The sequence below is a fragment of the Toxorhynchites rutilus genome, chromosome 3, assembly GCF_029784135.1.
Source record: "Toxorhynchites rutilus septentrionalis strain SRP chromosome 3, ASM2978413v1, whole genome shotgun sequence".
Classification (NCBI taxonomy): domain Eukaryota; kingdom Metazoa; phylum Arthropoda; class Insecta; order Diptera; family Culicidae; genus Toxorhynchites; species Toxorhynchites rutilus.
Window position 1 is genome coordinate 136323387 of NC_073746.1, and position 23116 is coordinate 136346502.

Consider the following 23116-nt stretch of genomic DNA (forward strand, 5'->3'; position numbering starts at 1 on the left):
GTCTTTAGCTCACCCGCGCTGCATGAAAAAAAGGTCGTCTGCGGCATTCTCACAACAAAATCAAGAAAAATCGTAATAATCGCTGATTATATTTACTTGATAACATATACCGACAGAAACCCCACATAAATCTTTGTGTCATCAATCATCGCAAGAAAGTAATAATTTGTTTCAATAGCTGCTTTTCCCAAACACCACTCTGCAAGTGTCCACATCCACAAGTGTGACTAAAAAACAATTCACTCGCTCCGCCATATCACCTCTCGAATAGCACATGTTCGTCGTTTTACCGCCATCGCCGCACACAGCTTCACCCGAGAAAACTATAACCATTTGTTGCACATTTCCCATAGTTGCCCACGGTTTTGTACCTCGCAATCAGTGGTGATCGTGTCGTCGAGCGTCGTAGTCAACGGGCGGTTTACTTGGTCAGTTTTCGTGGTGTTATGTGGCGACAGGGGAGGAAAAAGGTGTCCTAAGCGCAGAAGAAGACCCTGGAACACATGCCATATGGAATCGAACCATAGTGAAATCAACTGAAACTGTTCCAATTCTCTAAAAATAATACGTTACGTCTGGTAGATGCAGTTTCGTGAGGTGTAGTCACGGCTGCTAGCAGTTTAACAATCAATAACCCTCAACCGGCGCACGAAGCACATGTGTGTACATAGTAATTTAGTATTGGTTGTTTGAAGTGTGATTGCAACCGCCAACAGTCATGGCCGGCGTTTTGTTTCTGGTGCAAATACCTTCAGCCAGGTACGAGAAAATTCTGCGCCAGAAGGAGAAGGAAAAGCTGTCCAAAACGAGTACGGCCGAATTCGAGGACGAAAAAAGTGAAAGTAAACCTACCAACGATGAAACGAAACCATTTTTCACGCCGCAACCCCAAAAGCATCAACTAATGGTGAGCAAAGAAAATCTGTTCTACGGAAAAATAAATCGCTTTCGATTACTGTGAATACCAGCGTGACGGTATCACTCGCTTTCGTTCTCGCGTCTGCACTTCAGATCCTTGCTATTCTGGGATATGATTTAATTTCACGGCGTCATGTAAAAGAAATATAACGACGGGAAAAATGTTACCAGCTAGTCTGACATATGATACTGTAGGAAAAAATAATCATATGGTTACAAAAAGATATTGATTATTAACTCATACCACTACAATTGTTCCTTCATTGTGTCAACTCGAAACAATGGCGCGAAGATGGTGAACACAGCATTCAAAACAATGATATAAAGAAACAACGTTCCTGTAGCGTTCCACAAGTTTGTTAGGATTAGTCACTCGTCGACAACACACCATCGTATGCGATAAAGAATAAAAGGCGAAAAACAAATGTATTATTAACCTTCAAACCGTCTACGTCAACGTTCAAGTGGAAGGATTTAAGGATTTAACCCTACATCACTAACCTACATCATCATCACCATCATGCATTACTGCTACTATAGTCGTTTGATGGATGACGGCTTAAGTATGCAGGGTCAAGAATGGATTCCACTGAATTTGGAATTATTCTATAACAGCATTTCCGTGTGACGATTTGAAAAATCCCTTTTTTGATTTTTTCTATTCACTGCAGTTTTCAAGACATGTGTTCGAAATAATTTCCTTGAATTTCAAATAGCAAAGAAACTTCAGCTTACTGTCATGCACCAGGTCCAGTGGACTGAGAATTCGAGCGTTTAAATCGCGTTTTTTTCTCTGAAACATTTTTTTTCTGAAAACGGTTGACATGATTTCATTAAAAGTATTTGCTCGCGTAAATTCTAAATACGAACAGATGATACACATGGACACCGCATCATCCGTACCAGAATTGAAATAATAATAAATTTCCCAATGAGAGCAACAGAAGAGCAATGTGGGACAAAAATCATAACAGCAGAATTTAGCCATTGTAACACTATGGTGTGATGGAAAAGATTGTTCATAAGTATCAGAACTACTGTTTGCATAAATATCTCATGTTATTTGAATAATCGCATAACCGTCTCAAGCGACAAAATATTTTTTATATAAAAATATCGCATTAAAATACAATGTTAAGTTAATACATACATGAAGTTAACAAAAAAAAATAAATAAAGATATCATTACTTTTTCAAGGAAAAATAATTCCGACCACTACGATACCCATGTCCAAATTTAATACGACCGCAAAGGGTTGAATGGGATTTAACGCCACTTATGGTTTGAGCAAAATACTATCCAATATATATATTTATATATATATTTATATTTTATATATATATATTTTCTTTTATAGAGACTTCATACTAAAAAGTTTACACGAATATATGGCCAAAAAGTAGGCTGACCAAACGTACCGTTTCGACAGTACCGTTTTTTCAACCATGTTTAATTGTCCCGTCTTTTTATCAATATGAAACGTATTTAATTTTTTTTAATAATAACATTTGTAATGCTGTTTTGGTGTACAACGATTAGTAATCTTTCGAACATTTATTGTCCTTGTTTAAAGAGATGCTGTATCTGCAACTAAAATAGCTTTCCAATGTAAAGCAGATACAGTTTACGGGAGGATGTTTTGAGTTTTGTTACAAGATGCGTTTCTATGGAGAATTTAGAAGAGTGTAGCTTTTTACCAAATCTGATATTTGCCCTTCAATCAACACTCAGCTTCAATTCATCCGAAAGAAAAATTGAGCAGGTGAGTTAAGTAAACATCGTCGAGAAGCTTTGTCCTTTGATGTCTGAAGATATAATACATTATTGAGAAATGAATTTGGTGGTTCAAAAACATAAAATGCTATTATAAATGTACCACTGCTTGGATGCACTACACTGCACTGAGTGGATTGTTTTTGATTAAAATATTTTTTTTATCTCATTTGTTTATTTATTAGGCTCATTAGCATTTTAGCTGTAACAGAGCCGGGTTTATTTTTTTTATTTGTAATTTTGATTTGATTCGACTTTTTACAAGAAAGAATTGTGCATTTGCATTTGTGACTTTCATTATGCTAAACGTCCATTACAGAAGATGTTGTTTATCAAATTTGTTGTTCCTGCTCGTTAATCCTTTGCCATCAGAACAGACCAAAAAATCACATCGCGTTACAATCAAATTACGTCACATCATAGGAGGAATGGCACTTGCTTGATTCCGTTTTCAAGCATCTGGATTTGATTCAATGCGTCGAATTTTTTTAATCTCTTTAGATTTTCAGCCAAAGGCTGGTTCATCTCTACCGTCGAATATTAAAATGCTGACAAAAGACTTTTTTGTCACAATCACAAGCTAATTGAGGGTCTCAGAAGGGAAGGAGTGTGAGTCACTTGATCGATTTCTCTTCATCAACTTTTTATTTAATTAATAACTCAACTGCAAGGACGTTCCAATTTTAGTTTGTTATAGAAACCGATAGATGAGGTTCTGACCTATCTACCTATCTTGAATCAACGTTATGATGGCCGATATCTACCTATCTTGAATCAGCGTTATCAGCAAAACCGATGTGTGCGAAATCAGAGAACTGCTGACTGTTTGCTAGTTGGAGCGAGAATGAGTATTAAAAATCGCGAATGTTAAGTTTTGAACAGTGCACCCGCGGCCGAGTGGTTAGCGTCCCACATTATCATGCCGGGTGTTCGGGTTCGATTCCCGTTCTGGTCGGGGGATTTTTCGTCAGAGAAATTTCCTTCCACTTGCACTGTGGTCACGCGTATTCTAGAGCTTTCCCCTCGGAATACATTCAAGGCGTGTTATTTGGCTTAAGGAATCTCAACAATGTATTTATAAATGACGCTAGTTAATGCATACGATGAGACGGCAAAAGTTCCACAGGGAACGTTAACGCCATTCAAGAAAGAAGAAAGAAGTTTTGAACGAACGGGGTGATTTGCAAAATCTCCTCTCTTTGCAGTGCGAACGCTGCATTTGCAGTTCGAACGAGCGCTTTACACACGCCGCATTCGCAGTGGTGCATAGAAATTTTACCTCACGACTCCACTCGTTCAAAAAAAAAAAGCACAGGCAGGTATGCACATAAATTCACAAAGTTAATGTGTGGAAAAATGGGTATGCTTCCATTCTTGACAATTTAAACCGATTTTCAAAATTGAATTTCCAACTCAATTAGTATGCAAATCGTTTTCCGTTCATTCGTTAACATCCGTTGACAGCAAGCATAGTTTTTTTTTTTTTATCCCATTTATTTATTTCAGGCTCATTGGCATTTTAGCTGTAACAGAGCCGAATTTTAATCGTGTACATGTCACATATTTATCATATCTATAATTAGCACATTACACAGTTGCCATTTTTCGGCGTTAGAGTATTCCCTTCTATACCATTCCATATGGTACACACATTTACACAGTAGCAGCCATTTAGGCGTAAGAGTTTTTTATCTGTTCTTCCATTATCCAGTTAGACCGGACAGCGGAGACAGTTGATTGATCATTGTTGAGTTATTTATAGAACAGCAGCCCGATGTGTCTTGCAGAGCAGAGCAGTTGTATGGATGAATCGATCATATTTCGACCGTGGATCGATCTCCATCGCTGATGATTGTTGCGTGGACGTAGTTATTCTGTAACAACACAAAGATGGTCAATGAGGGCCCTGAGTTTCGAACTCACGATCGATCGCTTACTAAGCGAACGCGCAACCAATGTGGCTACGGAGGCCCCCAAGCATAGTTATTAACGTTAAAACTATTCCTTAAAGATTAAATATGTTTTTTGATATTGGAGGCTATATTTCTTGAAACTGTCTAAAATTAAAAGTCCATTCCAGAGATTCAAATGGGCATTAGTAAAAAAAAATCCAGTTCATATAAATAACAGGAATTATAACTACAGTCAACTCTCCCTAATTCGATATCCAAGGGACCATCGAGTTAGGGAGGTATCGAGTTATGGAGAGGAGAATGCTTATCAAATCAATCAATGACGCCATTAAATCAATCGAGTTAGGGAAACTATCGAGATACAGAATATCGAGTAAGGGAGAATTGACTGTAGTCAGATAAAAAGATCGAACAAATAATCCGTACCAGTTACAAATCGTTATGGGCAAACATTTTCAGAAAAGGACAACAAATTTCTATACTGTAAGGAATTTGTGAAGCTTACTGAGCAGCTTAATTGATTATTTGGACAACATATAAATGCTATGATAACAGTCAAACAGAACTTTGATCTCAAATTTGATTTTGCTTGATTGAATTAGACAAGTTTTTTGATAAAATTGCCAATAATCATAATATTATTCGCAAAGTCTCTTCAGCATCTAAATATTACTTCGTTATGGGAAGCTAAGAATGTTTGATTGATTGGATTTATCCTTGGTTTTATTAACTCAATAAAATTCTTCAAAAATATTGTACAATAAATATAAAATATATTTTTTTGTTTGATGTTTTGGTTGATGTGTCCCTTCCTGAATTATTTGCTACCAAGAAGAACCAATTAGAAGATCAACCAATGGAGGGCACACTTAATTTTTTTTATGCATCAAAGTATTCAAATGCTCCAATATTCGATGGCTCGAGGCACTATCTCCACTTGAATAGCAAGATTGACTCGTATGTTGGTCTCGAGTCCTCAAGAGTTGCTGGTTTATTACCAGGAATCCACATAGCCCAAAGAAAACAATCCAACAGTGTTAAGTAACACAATCTCGGTGCTTAGTTGTGAGGGCCGTTTCAAGATATTGTCGATATTGATCACCGAGCTATCCACGTAATAAATCCATCATAACGCAAGCTATCCACTGGAACCGTGAGGCACGTGAGGCAATTTTGGAAAAGGAGGAGCGAGTTTCTGTAAGTAGTACGATAAATCAAGAATAACATGTGTGTTTGACTCCAACCTGTAACGGAAATATTATTGGTTGAACTGTTTTGAGCATATTTTGCACAAAACGCTATTTTAAGTTTTGCATTTTTTTGAATATCACTATATGGTTTCAGGTTTCGCTATCACTAAATTTCCAGTGAAATTAAAGAAAGTGTTTTATTTCAAGTGCTATAATTTCGCGGAGCAGTAATTTCCCGCGGAGCACTATATGAACACCTCTTTCTTACACAATCAACTAATATTCGTCAATCGACCTCTGGAATATTGGCAGTATTCCACTCATTGAGAACTACAGTGACGCCATTATCGACGTAGCACTGGTGCATTGCGGTAATGGCAGATTGCCTTATCGGGACACAAACAGCAATCAACCAGAAAAGGCAGCATCTCTTCTGGAGGCGCTGCTTTTGATAAACTCCTAACATCAATAACATCAATATAACAGGTTAAGCTCAAAATATAACGCTTCAAAAGTTGGTGGACTTAGAGAGTTTCTCAAACAAACGAGAACTCAGCAGTATACAGTCAATCGCAAAATTGAGTATACACCTCGTGCTGCTTTGTTATAGTTGTTCGGGGTTAAAAAGTAAATAATTAAATGCGGCTCATATTCATCGTAAAATCGATCCATTTTACTCTCATGTAGTGATTAGAAAAGAATTAAAATAGTCACATTTCTACGTCATGTTTCAAATACAAACAAAAAATCTCCAATTAAGACGTGACAAAATTGATTGTACATTTCCCAAAATTTCCCGTTTTTCCCAAAAAGAAAATTGAAATTTGAAAATTATTATTTATTTACTATGACTTAACATCCCATTGAGATTAGTTCTGATTCACTACTCTTCTCCAATAAACCCGATTCGTGGCTGCAGTTCTCCAACTCTCGACTGCACCGATTCTTGCCAGGTCCATCCACCTCGCTCGCTGGGCTCCTCTCCTTCTTGTTCCTACCGGATTCGATACGAACACCATCTTTCCAGGGCTGCTGTTCGGAAATCTTGCAGCATACGCTGCCCATCGCACTCGTCCAGCCTTGGCGACTTTTTGGATGCTGGATTCGCCGTAGAGTTGTGCCAGTTCGTGATTCATTATCCTTCTCCATACTCCGTTTTCCTGTACACCACCGTATATTGTTCTGAGCACTCGGCGTTCGAAAACACTAAGCGCTTGTGAGTTCTCTTCAAGCATCGTCCATACTTCATGTCCATAGAGAACAACCGATCGAATCAGGGATTTGTACATGGTACACTTCGTACGGGGTCGGAGTTTGTTGGACCTCAAAGATTTGCAGAACCCGTAGTAGGCACGACTTTCATTGACTATGCGTCTTCGAATTTCACAGCTATTGTTGTTGTCAGTTGTTATCAACGAGCCAAGGTAAACAAATTCCTCTACCACCTCGAGCTCGTCGCCGTCGATCATAGCACTACTACCAAGAAGAACTCTGTTGCGATCAGTCCCTCCTGTTAGCATGTATTTAGTCTTAGACGCATTGATCCTAAGCCCAATCAGCCTTGCTTCGTGTCTCAGTCGGGTGTACCAGTCGGCTACCGTCGCATGTGTTCTTCCGATTATGTCCACGTCGTTGGCGAAGCAGATAAACTGACTAGACTTGTTGAAAATCGTGCCCCGTATGTTGAAGCCCGCTCTCCGCGCAACACCTTTCAGCACCTCTTCAATAGCTGACAGGAAAGTCCATTGCCTTGTCGAAGTCCTCTGTGAATCTCAAATGATTCCGACAGCTCACCTGAGATCCGCCACTGCACCGCACACCGTTCATCGTTGCCTGGATCAGTATTGTCAGCTTTCGGGGAAACCCGTGTTCGTCCATAATCCTCCATAGCTGTCGTCGGTCGATTGTATCATATGCGGCCTTGAAGTCAACGAAGATATGGTATGTAGAGAACTGGTACTCGCGGCACTTTTGGAGGATCTGCCGCAGTGTAAAAATCTGGTCAGTCTTCGAGCAACCGGGCATGAATCTGGCCTGATAATTTCCCACAAATCTACTTACCATTGGCGATAGACGGCGGAAGAGGATCTGAGACAGAATTTTGTAAGCACCATTCAGGATTGTGATGGCACGATAGTTCCCACAATCCAGCTTGTCGCCTTTTTTATAGATAGGGCAGATTACCCCGTCCTTCCACTCCTCCGGTAGCTGTTCTGTGTCCCAGATCCTGACTATCAACCGGTGCATATACTCTACAACATATAACAAAAATCAATCCCCTAGCATTTGGTATAGCCCCCCTTTAGCGTCCAGCACTTTCTGCAAGCACCTGGTCACTGTAGATGGAAGTGCCTTCCAAATCTCCGTAATCGTCATTTTGATTCTTCAGATGTTCTTGATTTCCCACCATAGATACTCAATAGCGTTCAAGTCCGGTGATTGCGTAGGTGTTCTGAGTTGATTGGGACATTATAGAGCAGGTATTCACACTATGAGGTCAGTTTGCTTCGGATCATCATTCTGTTGAAAGTAGTAATCTCGAGATCGACCCTATTTCTGAACGAGAGATAGCAGGCTACGTTTCAGGTAAATTAAGCCATCTTGTCTATCGCCGAATCTATAAGCTCCATGGTTCCAGTTCCAGAAGCCAACGATGTACCATACATCAACTGACTACCGCCGCCGTGTTTTACTGTGGGAACCAAATGCTGAACCTGGAGCACCGATCCCGGTTCCCTCCACACCATCTATCATCCATCCGATTCAAAGAGATTGGTTTCCGACTCATCCGTATGAAAGACCTTGTTCCTCCTTAGGTCTGTTTACATATGTCTGAATTCGTTTTTTTCATATTCACCTATGAGATGGAATACTTTCCACGGCATACACGACCTCTCAGATTGTTCCTGTATGCTGCTCTCCGGACAGTGTCTTCCAATGATACCGGCTACTTCGGTAATCAATTTAGGAATGTTTGTCTTAGGGTTGTTTCGCAATGTTCGCACAATTATTCGTTCATCATTAGAAGATAGGATCCGTTTGCGTCATCTACCCGGGAGATTTTCCATGGTTCCTTCATATTTCCACTTGTTTATGATTTTCTTTACTGTAGAGTGAGTTCTTCCGACAGCAGCTGCTATTTCCCGCAATGTCTCACCTCAACAAGTCTTACTTATTATCATTGTACGAGTAACCACATCTTTTTCTTTCCTCTCAAGGAGTGTACCGGAAGGTAGTCTTAAACATTTACCACGTTATTACACACAAACGGGTGACCTTTTTTTTGTCGTGTAATCAGAGCACGCTTTGTTTACTTGTCAAAAATAGAAGAAAAAAAAACCAGTCATTTAGTCGCAGTCATAAAGTTGTTTTCGAAATGTCGCGGATTGATTTGGAAACTAAAAAAAATTCTGCGCAATTGGTGCACTGAAAAGAGTGTACCATACCACAAAATAGCTAAAAAAGTTTGTCCAGACAGTGTTAAACGAATCGTCACAATGTTTGGTAACAGCAATTCCAAATGAAATCGACAAATGACAAAACATGAGTATTTTTGATTCGAATGAAAATGTGTATTCCGTTTGGGTTAGAGGAAATATGAGTTTTCCACAGCAATTGGGAATTTTTTGACTCAAGCGTAACTTTTGAAAAGGGCGTATCGATTTGAGTAAGAGAAATCTTTGATAATTTATATCTCAAAAACTATGAGTCGTACCGAAATAGTGTCTTAGAAAGACTTATAGAGTATTGATGGTTGAATATGAAAAAAATGTACACTGAGAAAAAAAATTAGTAATCATTTTTTATTTAAAAAATAAAAATTCAATTAAAGAGACAATAAATTACAAATATTTTTTTAAATATCTCGAGAATGGCTACATTTAGAAGGAGATTGATAATAACCTTTTTTGTTTTAAATCACATCAGGATTCAGAATTTGTGGCTAAAAATGATTGTTAGTATACAGAAATTCAAAGTTTCGAAAATTCCTGAAAATTCGATGTTCTACAAATTTCGTCAAAAATAGTTTTACCATCCTGGGCCCATTTTTTAAATTTTCTACATGACTTCTATTATAAATGAAAAAAAAGAAAAAATATAAAAAATACATATTTTTTGATATCGCAAATTAAAATTTTATTTTGTAAATAAAAAAAGAGTACTAATTTTTCTTCTCAGTGTATATTTTTTTCAAATTAAGCCAACAATACTCTATAACTCTTTCTAACACACTATTTCGGTACGACTCATATTTTTTGAGATATAAATAATCAGATATTTCTCTTACTAAAATCGATACTACCTTTTCAAAAGTTACACTTGAGTCAAAAAATGAACCATAATGATGTATTCGGAAAAGTTGTTGGGAATTATAAGCAAATTCATAAAATTTCATGAACATGATGTTATAACACGACAAACATATTAGAAGGGATTATTTACTAAAAAAAAACAATAAATTAGAAATATTTTTTTAAATATCTCGAGAATGGTTGCATTTAGAAGGAGATTGATAATAACCTTTTTAGTTTTAAATAACATCAGGATTCATAATTTGTGATTAAAACTGACTGCTAACATACAAAAACTCGAAGTTTCGAAAATTCCTGAAAATTCGATGTTCCACAAAGTTCGTCAAAAATAGTTTTACCATTTTGGGCCCATTTTTTGAATTTTCTACACGACTTTTATTTTGTATGAAAAAATTAAAAAAAAAATTAAAAATATGTATTTTGGATATTGCAAATTGAATTTTTGTTTTGTAAATAAAAAAAAGAGTACTAATTTTTTTTCAGTGTACATCAGTGCACATCAATACTCTATAACTCTTTCTAAGGCACTATTTCGGTACGACTCATAGGTTTTGAGATATAAATTATCAAAGATTTCTCTTACTCAAATCGATACGCCCTTTTCAAAAGTTACGCTTGTACGCCCAGCGGGAGGGCCTGCGTACATACAAGGTTCAGAAGGCTCCTAACCGCGACGAAAGGCAAAACATGGTGGGGAAGACGCGAGCCCGGAAGCTGTACACCGAAATGCTGACGAAGCCGCATTGCCTGGTAATGGACGACGAAACCTACGTCAAAGCGAACTTTCGTCAGCTGCCGGGCCTGTTGTTCTTCTCCGCAGAGGACAAATTCAGCGTTCCGGAGGAGATTCGCAAGCAGAAACTATCCAAGTTTGCCAAAAAGTACATGGTGTGGCAAGCGATCTGCTCTTGCGGAAAGCGGAGCGCCCCCTTCGTGATGACCGGCACGATAAACGGGCAGGTTTACCTTAAGGAGTGCCTACAGAAGCGCTTACTACCACTATTGAAAATGCCAAAAGTTGCTTAATAATTTTTATTTTACTGTCTAAAATTTTCAAAAGGATCGGTCTACTGGGCGAATTTCTACAGCGTTTTTTCCGTGATGCAATTTGATGTGACACACCCTTTATTTCCTCCAACCCAAACGGAATACACACTTTCATTGGAATCAAAAATACAAGTTTTTAAAATCTGCATTTTTAGGACGATTTCATTTGGAATTGCTGAAAGGGACTATAAATGCTCAAATTTATGTGGAAGAATGCTTGCTTCCACTCAGTGGGGTAGCGTGACCGGATGCCGGTTAAGGGTTACTGGTTTATTTGTGGATGTCGAAATGTGGTACTCACTTCAGGTACTCATAACATGTGTTGAGCTTGAATTGCTTTAAAATTTTCGGCTTCTACTTTAGACGATTTTTACCGTTCTGAAAATGGCCAATGCACTCCAACATTCCCTTTTCCATCGTTGGACCGGGTCCAGAACGTCTTTCGACTGGGCTGCTTATAAGGAATTCTCCTTTATTTTCAGTCGTTGGATTTCGATAAAACCTTCTCAATGGCCGTTTCGACGGGACTGTTCCTTTCAACTGTGAAAAAAATCACCAGTGCAGTGAGTCTCATCACAACATTATTCAGAGATGGTCCTTTGGTTTGAAATATTTTGCAGAATTATTAAGTCATAAACTGCAGGTAGGAAGAACTGTGCACTTGATCCAGTATTTGAGTCGCGCAATACTCCAGTGGCTGTGATCAGCCCATAAATTGGTTTCACAGCATTATAATGAGCACCCCATCGAGTTTGCGACAATCTTTTAACAACACACCTGTGTGGCTCATAAACATTCCTCAGCGATCAGTTGAAACTGCGAAAAACGTGTAAACAGATAAAAACAGTTCTAAACATGTCACACACTGTAGATTCTAAGCAAAATCATGTTGTCCTCATAAGCCCAAAGAGTTGTCTACAAACTCTATGGATACGGCTTTTTTGATTTGCTTTCTCAAAAAAACTGAACTCCTTAATTAGATCCTGACATGGTTGGAGCGGTCAATAGCCTACGAACGCGACTTCATGAAAACTAAACCTTAACCTTCCAGTTGTTGACAGTGATATAACCGCAAGGTTAATGTAGGACTACCATTGGATAAGTAATCATTTGTTGAAGTTGCATTTATATCAATTCTCAATAAATGGATGAATGGGTTTTTTGTTTTCCCTTGGAATTGTCTTGCGATCTGTTGTTCTGTTTCACTTGTGATGTGTTTTTGTTAATTAATTCAATAATCTAGTAAACACGTTAAGCCCCACGTTGGTCCCTGGGGACTGACACTGAATTTTCCGTTGTTTTTGCGCCGATCTTACGGGACCGACAGTAGGCTTTTCGTTTGGAGAGTGTCGGTATTAGGAACGGCAACACCAAAGTTACAAAATAATATTTAGAAAAGTCCACTATCGATTCGCTGGGACCGACACGGATCAGACGAAAAGTTCATTGTCGGTCCCCTATTTTGGTCGGGGCTCAACGTGTTAAATGCCCAAATGTGTGCGAAATCATATTTACCCCTTGGGTGCATTCACAAGCCAACGATTTTGCATGTTCGTTCATAACGGCAGCAAAAGAGGAACGGGAAGAGGTTAGCTAGCCGACGCATGATGCATCAACCGCAGACCAATCGTAACTGAAATGGAATTTTCAGAAGCTACCGCTATTTATAAATATTTAAATAGTTTGTTTTCGAAGCAGTTTTGAACTATTGAAACAAGTTTTTATGATATGTTTTTATGATATAAGTGAAAAGTTTTTATGATATAAGTGAAAAACACCTCTCGAAGATTTTTGATCCTTCGAATAATGTTATTTTCATTCTGGCCGGATCTGACATCGGCAAATTATGCCAAATCCACTCTACAATGGTTTTCGGAAAACAACATCATGTTCGTCGAAAAAGACCTAAACCCACCTAACTGTCCCCAGCTGCGGCCAATTGAACGTTACTGGGCAATTGTCAAGGCCAAGTTCACGAAGGAAGGTACAGTGTCTAAAAATATGTCAGAGTTCAAGAAGATTTGGTCTGCAGCTTCCAGAAAGTGTACAACGATTACTGTGCAGAATTTGATGAGTGGAGTTAAATCTAAGGTTCGATCATTTTTTAGAAAACAACAATAAGCTTGATTTTTTTCATTTCATTACCATGTAAACTTTATATTCTTTAATAAAATTTACTTTTGTAAACACTTTCTGAATGTTTTCAGTTTTATTTTGATGTTTGAAAGTTTATAACTACTTTTATATACACTTCTTACTTGCCATTTTGATAAAATATTTTTCAAACATCTACAAAAAACAAAAATCAAACTGCTCAAGCAGTGGTTTAGTTTTGACGTCACAAACTGACGAAAAAAAAACGCTAATTCGCAAAGATCTTACAAAAAAGGTTAATTTGTTTGAAGAAATTTTAGAATAGAATAGAGATTGCTTTCAATAAAATAATTAGCAAAAAAAAATTTTTACGCGCATAGTTAGTTCAATGTGTGTGTTATTAATATACATCAAAAGAAGAGATGTATTCAAAATATTTTGTACCAAATAAATGGAGAGTATCTTCAAGTAGCATGTGTATACTCAATTTTGAGATTGACAGTATTTAGCGGTTTTCAAGTGATTCTATTCAATTTTATGTACTTTTAATGTTCGTAATACTCATGCCAAGTAAGAATGGGGCTGTTCTCAAGTTATGTTCTGCATTAAAGAAGGGAGGGGTAAGAGGGGTCGGATAAGTATTTTTGTTTGACTCTTAATACATAAGGAATACAAAAATACGTTATAGGGGGAGATAGGGGATTTCATCTTTGAAATATCGCACAAAGTGCTCATATAGCGGAAGAATTCTATTGAAATTTTAAAAAATCAACAGAGCTGCTAAATGTTAAATTCTTAACTTTGCACTACGCAACAACATTGCAACTGCGTCCATAAATCGAAACTCCTTTCAATTTTTTCCTCAACTGCTTCCTATTATTGGTGATTATTTTTCTCTGAATATATTCACAGTATAGCTAACACATCTTGTTTACAACCAATACAAATAATAGGAAACTAAATTTAAGTAGATTCTCAGATCAATTGAAAATATGCTGTATAAGCATCCTGTGCATGCCGTGTATAATTATTCAAAATTATCAATTCTATTTTTATCAACGTGCATATACGATGCGAAGAACAAATAAACACCTGCCATAATATTTCTAGAAAACTACAACCGCACACAGAATGCGACGTATGTAAACACAGATGTATAAACATGCTATTTTTAGATAAAACATATATTCTCCTGTCAGATGTCAATAATCCATTGAAAATGCATAATTTCCAGGCATCCGACAAACGAAAAGAGGATCTCCGCCGAAGTTTTCTGGATCTCACCACGGATACAAAACCAAAGCTACCGCCACCGCCACCACGAATCACTCTGAAAGGTGACGGGGATGACGTGTCGATCGCCCCAATCATCGATGGTCCTGAGGGCGACGGCCCCGGGAACGATGACTCCAAATCCCCGGTAACACCTCAGAACGACAAAAACGCGGAATTAAAACCTACCCTAGAGGTTCCCTTCGATCGCACATCGGCCCTTCGTAAATCCTGGGAGGGATTCAAAGATATCCTAAGCTCTGCCAGGAAGGACAAGGAGAAAGATCCCCGCGACCTGGCCGCCGAGAAATGCAACCTGGATGGCGAATCAACGCTGGAGGATGTGATGAAAGAGATTCTGAAGGAGAAGCGCATAAATACCGCAGCTTGGGTGGAGACAAATAGGGGGCGGGGATATCAGGTAGAGAGCAAATTAATATAGAGTTAGACAACGATTGATTCATATTCGATTTAGATCACTTTCGCTCTAGACTCTGGTGGCAAATGCGATGATGTGATCTATATGTTGAGCTCCTGGGGTATCGGCGAAAGGTTCAACTCGACGATTTCGATCACTTCCTGCACACTGTTCACTGAAGCTCAACCAGAGGAGGACGTCAACTCAGAGTGAGTAGTTTTTTCTACATTTTTGTGAGTGCTGAGAACATCAACCAAAATCCAAACTTCTGCTTTGATAAGCATTGTATATGGCGAATTTCATGTCAACTCGACTGGCCATTGGCAACACCATCTCAGATTGAAGTGGAACGTTGGGGGTGAAGAGACATTGGTCATTTAACACGTTGAGCCCTGGATTATTCTTGCTTCGCTTTCCATTCAATCCGCTTCGAGAGTGTTTGCACAATATCAGTGTCGGTCCCCGCTTCCAAAGATATATATTGTATAAAAAGAAAATAGTCGGAAATTCAACTAGAAAGTAGGCACATACCGTTTCCTTATTTTCTAACTGTCAGTCCCAGTGATCAACGTTTTTCTAACGAAAAGCTCAATGTCAATCCCTAGGGACCGACACGGTGCTCAACATGTTAAATAACTTTGCATGCTTGAAATCTTTGTCGAATACACTATATCGATATCTTGACTTCAAACAAAATTAGACTCTCCATGTGGAAGTGCTCATCGTCCGAAGTATGGATGACTTATTGGTAATTATATGGGCTAAGAACGGATTTGAATTTTTTAAATATTTTCTTGAGTGTAATTTTTAAAAATAATTTTTTTTTTGAATTTCTTAATAATAATTTAAACGATATCCTACATTCCATTTTTCGCCCAAAATGTTGAAGGTATTCTACATTTTTAGTAGAATTTTTTTGTAAATGAATGCGGTAATATCTGTGATATAATTGATACAGGAAAGAACAATCCAACTCTTTTGAACTCCTGTAGAAGCAACTGAAAATGGTTGATACATAATTATTTCTTATTCTCGTGAGAACAACACACGAGATATATGTACTTATGTAAGTATGTATCCCATCTTCTGGAGGTTTGCTGCCTTAACAAACGATTTTATATTTGTTCAACGACCACCATAATATACGAGGGTCGTTCGAAAAATAAGTTTCAGTGCCTCAGAAATCGCGGAAAAATAAAGTTAGGACAAAAAACAAGGTGATTTTCGTAATCGTTTTATTTTCTATTTTTCTACATTATCGCCGTAACGTTCGAGGCATTTTTTCAAAGCGTGGCACGAGTTTTTCTATTCCGAGCGTGAAGTACGATGTAACTGCGCCACGAATTTCTTCAGTGTTATCGAATCGTTGCCCGCCGAACGCCTGTTTCATCACCGGGAATAAGTGATAGTCGCTAGGGGCGAGGTCTGGGGAGTAAGAAGAATACTCGAACACAGTCCATTTGAATTTTTCAATTGCTCTTGAGTTACGCGAGCAAAATGGGGTCGCGCATTATCGTGGATGAGGAACACTCTTTCTGACCTGGCCTTTTGTTCTCAATCGCGGTTCTTAATCGGCCCAAAACTTCACAAATGTACGGTGATGAAACAGGCGTTCGGAGGTCAACGATTCGATAACACTGAAGAAATTCGTGACGCAGTTACATCATACTTCAAAAAATTGGACGCTACACACTTCGCGCTCGGAACATGCAGGAAAAAATGAAAGATTCCGAATGCTTATAACTCGAACATTTCTTAATATATTGAAAACATGTTTGCATCAATTGATAGGAAATATTTCTACGCGTCTATCACAATAAAATAAAAAAGTATTTTTCATGAGATAAACAATTGAATAACTGTAAAATGTCAAGCGTTAATTAAACGCCCTAACTGCCTAGTTTGATTGGCCCGATTTACGGTTTCCCCAACACAGACTTCAAAATCAATGTGCCTGGGGGAATCCGTTATGCAAATATATGCAAGTCCGAGGTATTTTAGTTCTCACCGAGCTGTGTTTCAATAACACGGACTTCAAAATCAATGTGCCTGGGGGAATCCGCTTTGCCAATACAAACAATTTTATTCTTTATTTACTATGACTCTACATCCCATTGAGATTAGATCTGTTTCACTACTCTTCTCCAATAAACCCGGTCCATGGCTGCAGTTCTCCAACTCCCGGCTGCACCGATTCTTGCCAAGTCCTGCTCCCCCAATACAAACAAGTCGGGGATATTTTTGTTCCCACCAAAAAGTGTCCCTAAGATAGATTTCAAAACAAAGACTGCTGGGGGAATCCGCTTTGCAAATATATATTAGGCTGTCAAAAAAGTCCTGCGGTATTTCCGCGAGGTGTCGTTGTAAGCGCGTAGTTCTAGTTGTATTCATTGTATCGAATCATACTATAGCTTGTTGGAAAGGTATTTTTGTGCGCTATAATATAGTCCTTGACAGTGTTTTGTTTGGTTAAGTCGTTCGTGAGTTATAGTGTCGCAAATATGGAGCAAAATAAAGAGAAAATCCGACATATTTTACAGTACTACTATGACAAAAGCAAAAATGCATCTCAAGCTGCCAATAAAATTTGTGCAGTTTATGGACCCGATACAATTTCCATTTCCACCGCACAACGATGGTTTCAACGTTTTCGTTCTGGTGTAGAGGTCGTCGAAGATGCGCCACGCTCCGGAAGGCCTGTCGTCGAAAATTCCGACAAAATCGCTGAATTAGCCGATAAAGACCGGCATAGTAGCAGCCGTAGCATCGACCAAGAGCTGGGGATAAGCCATCAAACTGTTATTAACCATTTGAAGAAGCTTGTATTCACAAAGAAGCTCGATGTATGGGTGCCACACACGTTGACGCAAAAAAACATCTTTGACCGTATCGACGCATGTGAATCGCTGCTGAATCGCAACAAAACCGACCCGTTTCTGAAGCGGGTGACTGGCGATGAAAAGTGAACGCTCAATTCGGACCTGTACTGCCAACGACTGGACCGCTTGAAGGTAGCACTCATGAAGAAGAGGCCATCTTTGATAAACAGAGGCCGCATTGTCTTCCATCAGGACAACGCCAGGCCACACACTTCTTTGGTGACGCGCCAGAAGCTTCTTTTTTTTTCTTTTGCATCCGCCGTATAGTCCGGACCTTGCACCAAGTGACTACCACCTGTTTTTTTCCATGGCGAACAAGCTAGGTAGAAAGAAGTTAGCCACAAAAGAGGCCTGTGAAAATTGGCTATCCGAGTTTTTTGCCTATAAGGAAGCGAGCTTCTATAACAGGGGTATTATGAAGTTGGCATCTCGTTGGGAACAAGTCATCGAACAAAACGGCGCATATTTGACTTAAAACAGATGATTGTAACTAATTTTATGAACAAATGAAAATTTAAAAAAAATACCGCAGGACTTTTTTGACAACCTAATACAATCTGCGAGTATTTTGTACTTGCTTGTCTTTGTGTACTTGCTTGTCTAGGCAAGCATCATATCAAAAGTAAGAGGACACTCATCAGATTTACTAGTAACGAAAAACATAATCTATTACAATGCATGAATTGATCCTTCATGGCAACTCTTCGAACTTTTTGCTTACAAAGCAAATATGTTGAATACAATTGAATTCGAATATAGTTTCATTAAATCGATAATTTAATCAATACAATACAAATGCTTACTAAGTCAACGGTAGTCTCACGTCAACCATGCGGTTATATCATAGATATAACCCAACCATTTTTTTATTTTGTGGTATTTGCCTCTGCCCGTAGTAGTAAGATTTTTGTTCTACAATGACATCGTTGTTAGTTGATATAGAATTAAGCTTCGAGTTCTGTTGGTGTAAAGCGAAAATGGCAAGGGACTCTTAGGTGGAATAATGCGCTTTGAAAATAAGAATTATTAATGAAAATTTACTTTTCAGTATCAAACATGTATTCCATATAACAGAGAAACATGTTATTTACAAGTGAATGAAGAAACTTGAGAGAAAATTATGTTTGAAAATAAATTTATATTATAATGACGAGTTTCAGTAGAGGTACTAGGAAATTTAATGTTAAAGGAAATTGTGCCTGGCCAATAAAAAGATCAACCAATGAAGAACGATTGAACTGCGATTGAACTCACGAATGTTCAAATGAATTCATCAAAATGGGGCGACACGAAGTAAGTCGGGTCAGCTAGTACAAAACGACATTGGTGACATTGCGCATTTCGAAACGAGTAATTCGTTTCGAGATAATTCAAACTCGAATCGAATTGATTTTAGTATTATGTATCTTTTTCGAGTTAATATTTTCAGTATACTGGATTTCGAGCAAAATTTGTCTCGAAGAGAAATATCAAATTTTTGGGTTTGTAAACAAAGCAAACTTCAAGGCTATTGCAAATATCAATGCCGAAAAACAAATTTAATTTCATATTATATTAGAATTGAAAAAAGAAAAGATCGCGAAATGATTTTTGACGACAGCAATAGGGAAGAAGAGAACACGATTATTCCACAGAGGCGGAAGTTGAGGGATAAAAATGACTCTTTCGCTAAGTGAAAATGAGTGAGTTTGTCTTATATATGTTTCCGATATAAATGATAATACTTATTCTTTTGTTTCAAGGTTTCGACTGTATATCAGACTTAGTCGAGAAGCATTTAAAAATATTTCGGATACAACCGTGTTCCAAACAACTTTCAGAAGCACTTCTACTCTTGTTTTTGAAATTAGCGAAATTGTTTTCGCTTCTGGTCGTACCAAATTAATGCAATGAAGGAGAAAAATTTTTACTTGGTATGGCTCAACCAACAGTTTCATCAGTGTTCAATGAAATGATGCCACTTCTGAAAAGAAGCTTATGCGAAAAAGGGATCGAATTGTAATTGTAACTGTAAAAAAAAGTATTGTATTTAAACTCACATAATTGTACAAATAGGCGTCGAAACCAAAGAAAATGCAATTGAAATTTTCTTTGATGTAAGGTTTAATATTCAACGTTCAACGTTTCACTAGCATTTTCCTATACGACGATCAACCATTTCTTGTGGAGACATTTGTTCTCGCTTCGAGTTAAAAAATTCTCGAACATAATGTTACGTAATGTCAAACTTTGCTCGAAACTCTACTACTGCCTTATTCATTTCGCTCGCTTCGAGATTCATAATGACAGAAGTGGTCGGAACGAACAATAATCACTCGTTTCAAATGCGAAATGCCACGCCAGGTTTAAGACGAGTTGGCATGAAATTCGTCATATGCTAAATAATGAATTTACTTCTCCCCAACCAAACCTTATCATCTATCTTTTAGAACCAACGGCAGTAAAGATGGTGCATGGGGGACCTTCTTATCATCCGTGAGGGCTCGATTAAACGTTGCACAAATCGTGGAAGAGGTGAAACACGATGCCTCAATAACGTTTGACTTTGTTTCGATGCTTTGTGTCGCTAGGTAAGAAAATATAACAACTCTCGAAGAAACAGATCTACGAAATATTGAAATTTAAAATTTCCCATTCAGTATTCTGGCTGCGTTCGGTTTGATTGAAGACAGCACCCTGTTCCTGATCGCAAGCATGCTGATATCGCCGCTGATGGTGGGTGTAGTAATTCGCCTAAATGTTTGCAAACGCACGATCATTTATGTTTGTTCCAGGGTCCAATCATTGCGGGTATTTTCGGAACGGTCATCAAGGAAAGAAGTCTCCAGTTGATGGGACTGAAAAATGAAATGATTGGAATCTCATTGACCATATCGGTTGGATTTATTTTCGGGCTGATTGTATGCAGTCTGGACGATCGGTATGGCGTGGGCGAAGGGATCACCAATGAAATGTTAAGTCGGTGTGAGGTGCACTCACTGCTGGTCGGAATAGCTATAGCGTTGCCATCGGGTGCAGCTGTAGCCATTGCTATCCTCGGCGAAAACATTGGCTCACTGGTAGGAGTGGCCATATCGGCTTCCCTCTTGCCACCAGCTGTGAACGCAGTAAATATAGTTATGATAGAGGTGTTGTAACAATAAAATTAATTAAATTTGTTTCAGGGCGTTCTGTGGGCACTTTCTTGTTTGAGTTTTATGTTCGGATTTCAGGATAAACGCTACAGTGCCGTCGTCAAAACTAATTTCTACTCCGAAAACCAAACGATAGAGTTGTTTGCACTTGGCTGCATGAGTATGTGTCTCACGCTGCTCAACGTCGTATGCATCTATCTGATGGGAGTGATTTTCCTCAAGGTAACAAATGTGTTTTTGGTAGAAGGCTTTCTTAATTCATTTCCATACTTTTAGATCAAAGAAGTGGCTCCGATTGTTCCGAAAGATCAGAAGCAATTCTGGAGACATGACATCAAAATTGCCCGCGATTACAATAAGACTTTACACACCACTGATAGTATAACTATGAGCAGGCAATTGATCAACGAGTTGACTGCGTTACATAATCAGGATTCGGATAGCCAGAAATACGGATCCGACCGGTGGAGCATTAGCAAGGCAAATCAAAACACCTGGTCTCCTAGGCACAATTATCATCAAAGAGATCACAGGCCCACCATTCAAGAGCTGGAAGCTTTGTATCTAAGCTTGTCGGCTAACACCAGCGAAAGTCAATTCCACTATTCCGCCCATCATGGTGGAAATCCAATGATGAAGTATTTCTTAAAATCATGTGTTGATGCTCAATGTTTAACTGACTTTTGTCTTCCTACAGACTTCCCGGCCACATTCGTACAAAGCCATGGTCACCGCCCAAGTTCGACACTGTAAGTTTCGTATCAAAACTTTGAAATCGAAGCAAAATAATCATTTTATTTTTTGTTTCCAACACAGTCGCAGCCTTCATCGCCGACGCACCGTAGGCGCCACGGATCGATCACCTCGAATCCCGTGGATATTGGTTTCCGGCGCCATCAGCGGTTCGGTGAGTCGCTCCGCGGCACCTCAGCCCCGCTGTCCAAAATCCTAGAAAATGTAGCCAGCGCACACGGCGGAGTTGGCGGCGAACTGCAAGGCGAAGGACCCTCCCGGAAGCCTTTCAAGTACAGCTTGAGATCGAAAAAGTTCGTCGTGACTCCAGCAGCACACGATCCTATGAAAAAATAAATGAAGGCTGTTCTTCCGTCCGAATAATTCTTCTGCGAAGATTTATGTTTCTGTGTAGTATTTTACGCATTGTTAATATTTTTTGTTCTGTTTGTATATTATAAGAAGGTAGTTTTTAAAATTTGCCCGGCGAATAAAAATGTGCCGTTGAAACCCGATTCACATAACTGACTGGTGTCTTAGGTGTAGCCTCTGGCACCGCCTGTCGATTGTTCCCATGCAAACACTTATCGAATTTTCTACTAAACTCCAAATGCAGCGACATATGACAGGTTGGACCACCATTGATGTGCAGCATTGCGTAATCCACGCAATCCACCCGGCCGTCATTGTTGCAGTCCTTTCCGTACTTCTCCATGTATTGAGTGATAATGTTGGTGGCGCAATCATACTCGTTCGCACAATCCTCATATGCTCCCCATCGATTCGAATCGTCCTGCTCCTTGACTACCTTTCCAGCGTCAATCCAATAGGCACGGGAAATTGAAAATGGTCCACAATACTGCGGAGAATATAAAAATGATCGCATATCAACGTATTTTGTCCTTCAATGTGAATGGACCATAACACACCCCATGTTCACACTGCAATCGGTTACTGCAACCGGTGGAAGCCTCACAAATGCATCGAAAACACGTAGAATTCAGGTTGGAAAGGTAAATTCCTTCCGCCAGGAAGGCAGCACTCGACAACAATAACAGTATTAAATGATACATTTTTCCGATGTGGTCTATGCAACGATCAGTTAATTACTAATATTTTCTATCGATCGTTGTCAGATACGATCACTGTATACTAACAATCCCTGATAGTGAATCAAACATCAACATTCATAGAGCAAGTTTCAATGCACAGAGCATATTTTAATCATATTTTAATCAAAAATCTAAAAAATAAATAAACAAAATCAAAGCAATTATTCCAACATGTTTACATTCGAACACAATCACGTTGTCTTCTCAATGGATCTCGAATATGTGTGAGCTCCACAAATCGTGCATCGTAAATATGAGCTAGTTGATAGAATGAGCTCCTACATAAAGGTTGAACAGGAAAAATACTGAAAAAACAAAAA

The 23116-nt window shown here is 38.6% G+C and overlaps 2 protein-coding genes across 2 annotated transcripts; one reads left to right on the top strand and one right to left on the bottom strand.

Moving 5' to 3' along the window:
- Positions 1-357: 357 nt before the first annotated feature.
- On the top strand, positions 358-22199 carry LOC129779263 (uncharacterized). The gene is made up of 10 exons (XM_055786649.1): positions 358-907; positions 14484-14942; positions 14997-15148; positions 20248-20388; positions 20458-20533; positions 20593-20925; positions 20983-21174; positions 21229-21590; positions 21650-21701; positions 21769-22199. Exons 1-10 carry the CDS (start codon positions 719-721, stop codon positions 22039-22041), a joined length of 2229 nt encoding a protein of 742 aa, XP_055642624.1. The 5' UTR covers positions 358-718; the 3' UTR covers positions 22042-22199.
- Positions 22083-22807, bottom strand: LOC129779264 (lysozyme 2-like). Its single transcript, XM_055786650.1, has 2 exons — positions 22614-22807; positions 22083-22543 (listed from the first exon to the last, which is right to left on the bottom strand). Exons 1-2 carry the CDS (start codon positions 22755-22757, stop codon positions 22157-22159), a joined length of 531 nt encoding a protein of 176 aa, XP_055642625.1. The 5' UTR covers positions 22758-22807; the 3' UTR covers positions 22083-22156.
- Positions 22808-23116: the final 309 nt, after the last annotated feature.

Bases quoted from the DNA above. Each gene is read 5' to 3' on its own strand.
- LOC129779263 (XM_055786649.1), top strand. From the start codon at position 719: ATGGCCGGCGTTTTGTTTCTGGTGCAAATACCTTCAGCCAGGTACGAG. The intron at 908-14,483 runs GTGAGCAAAGAA...CATAATTTCCAG, and splicing joins CCCAAAAGCATCAACTAATG to GCATCCGACAAACGAAAAGA. The intron at 15,149-20,247 runs GTGAGTAGTTTT...TCTATCTTTTAG, and splicing joins GAGGAGGACGTCAACTCAGA to AACCAACGGCAGTAAAGATG.
- LOC129779264 (XM_055786650.1), bottom strand. From the start codon at position 22,757: ATGTATCATTTAATACTGTTATTGTTGTCGAGTGCTGCCTTCCTGGCG. The intron at 22,544-22,613 runs GTGTGTTATGGT...TATTCTCCGCAG, and splicing joins GATTGCAGTGTGAACATGGG to TATTGTGGACCATTTTCAAT.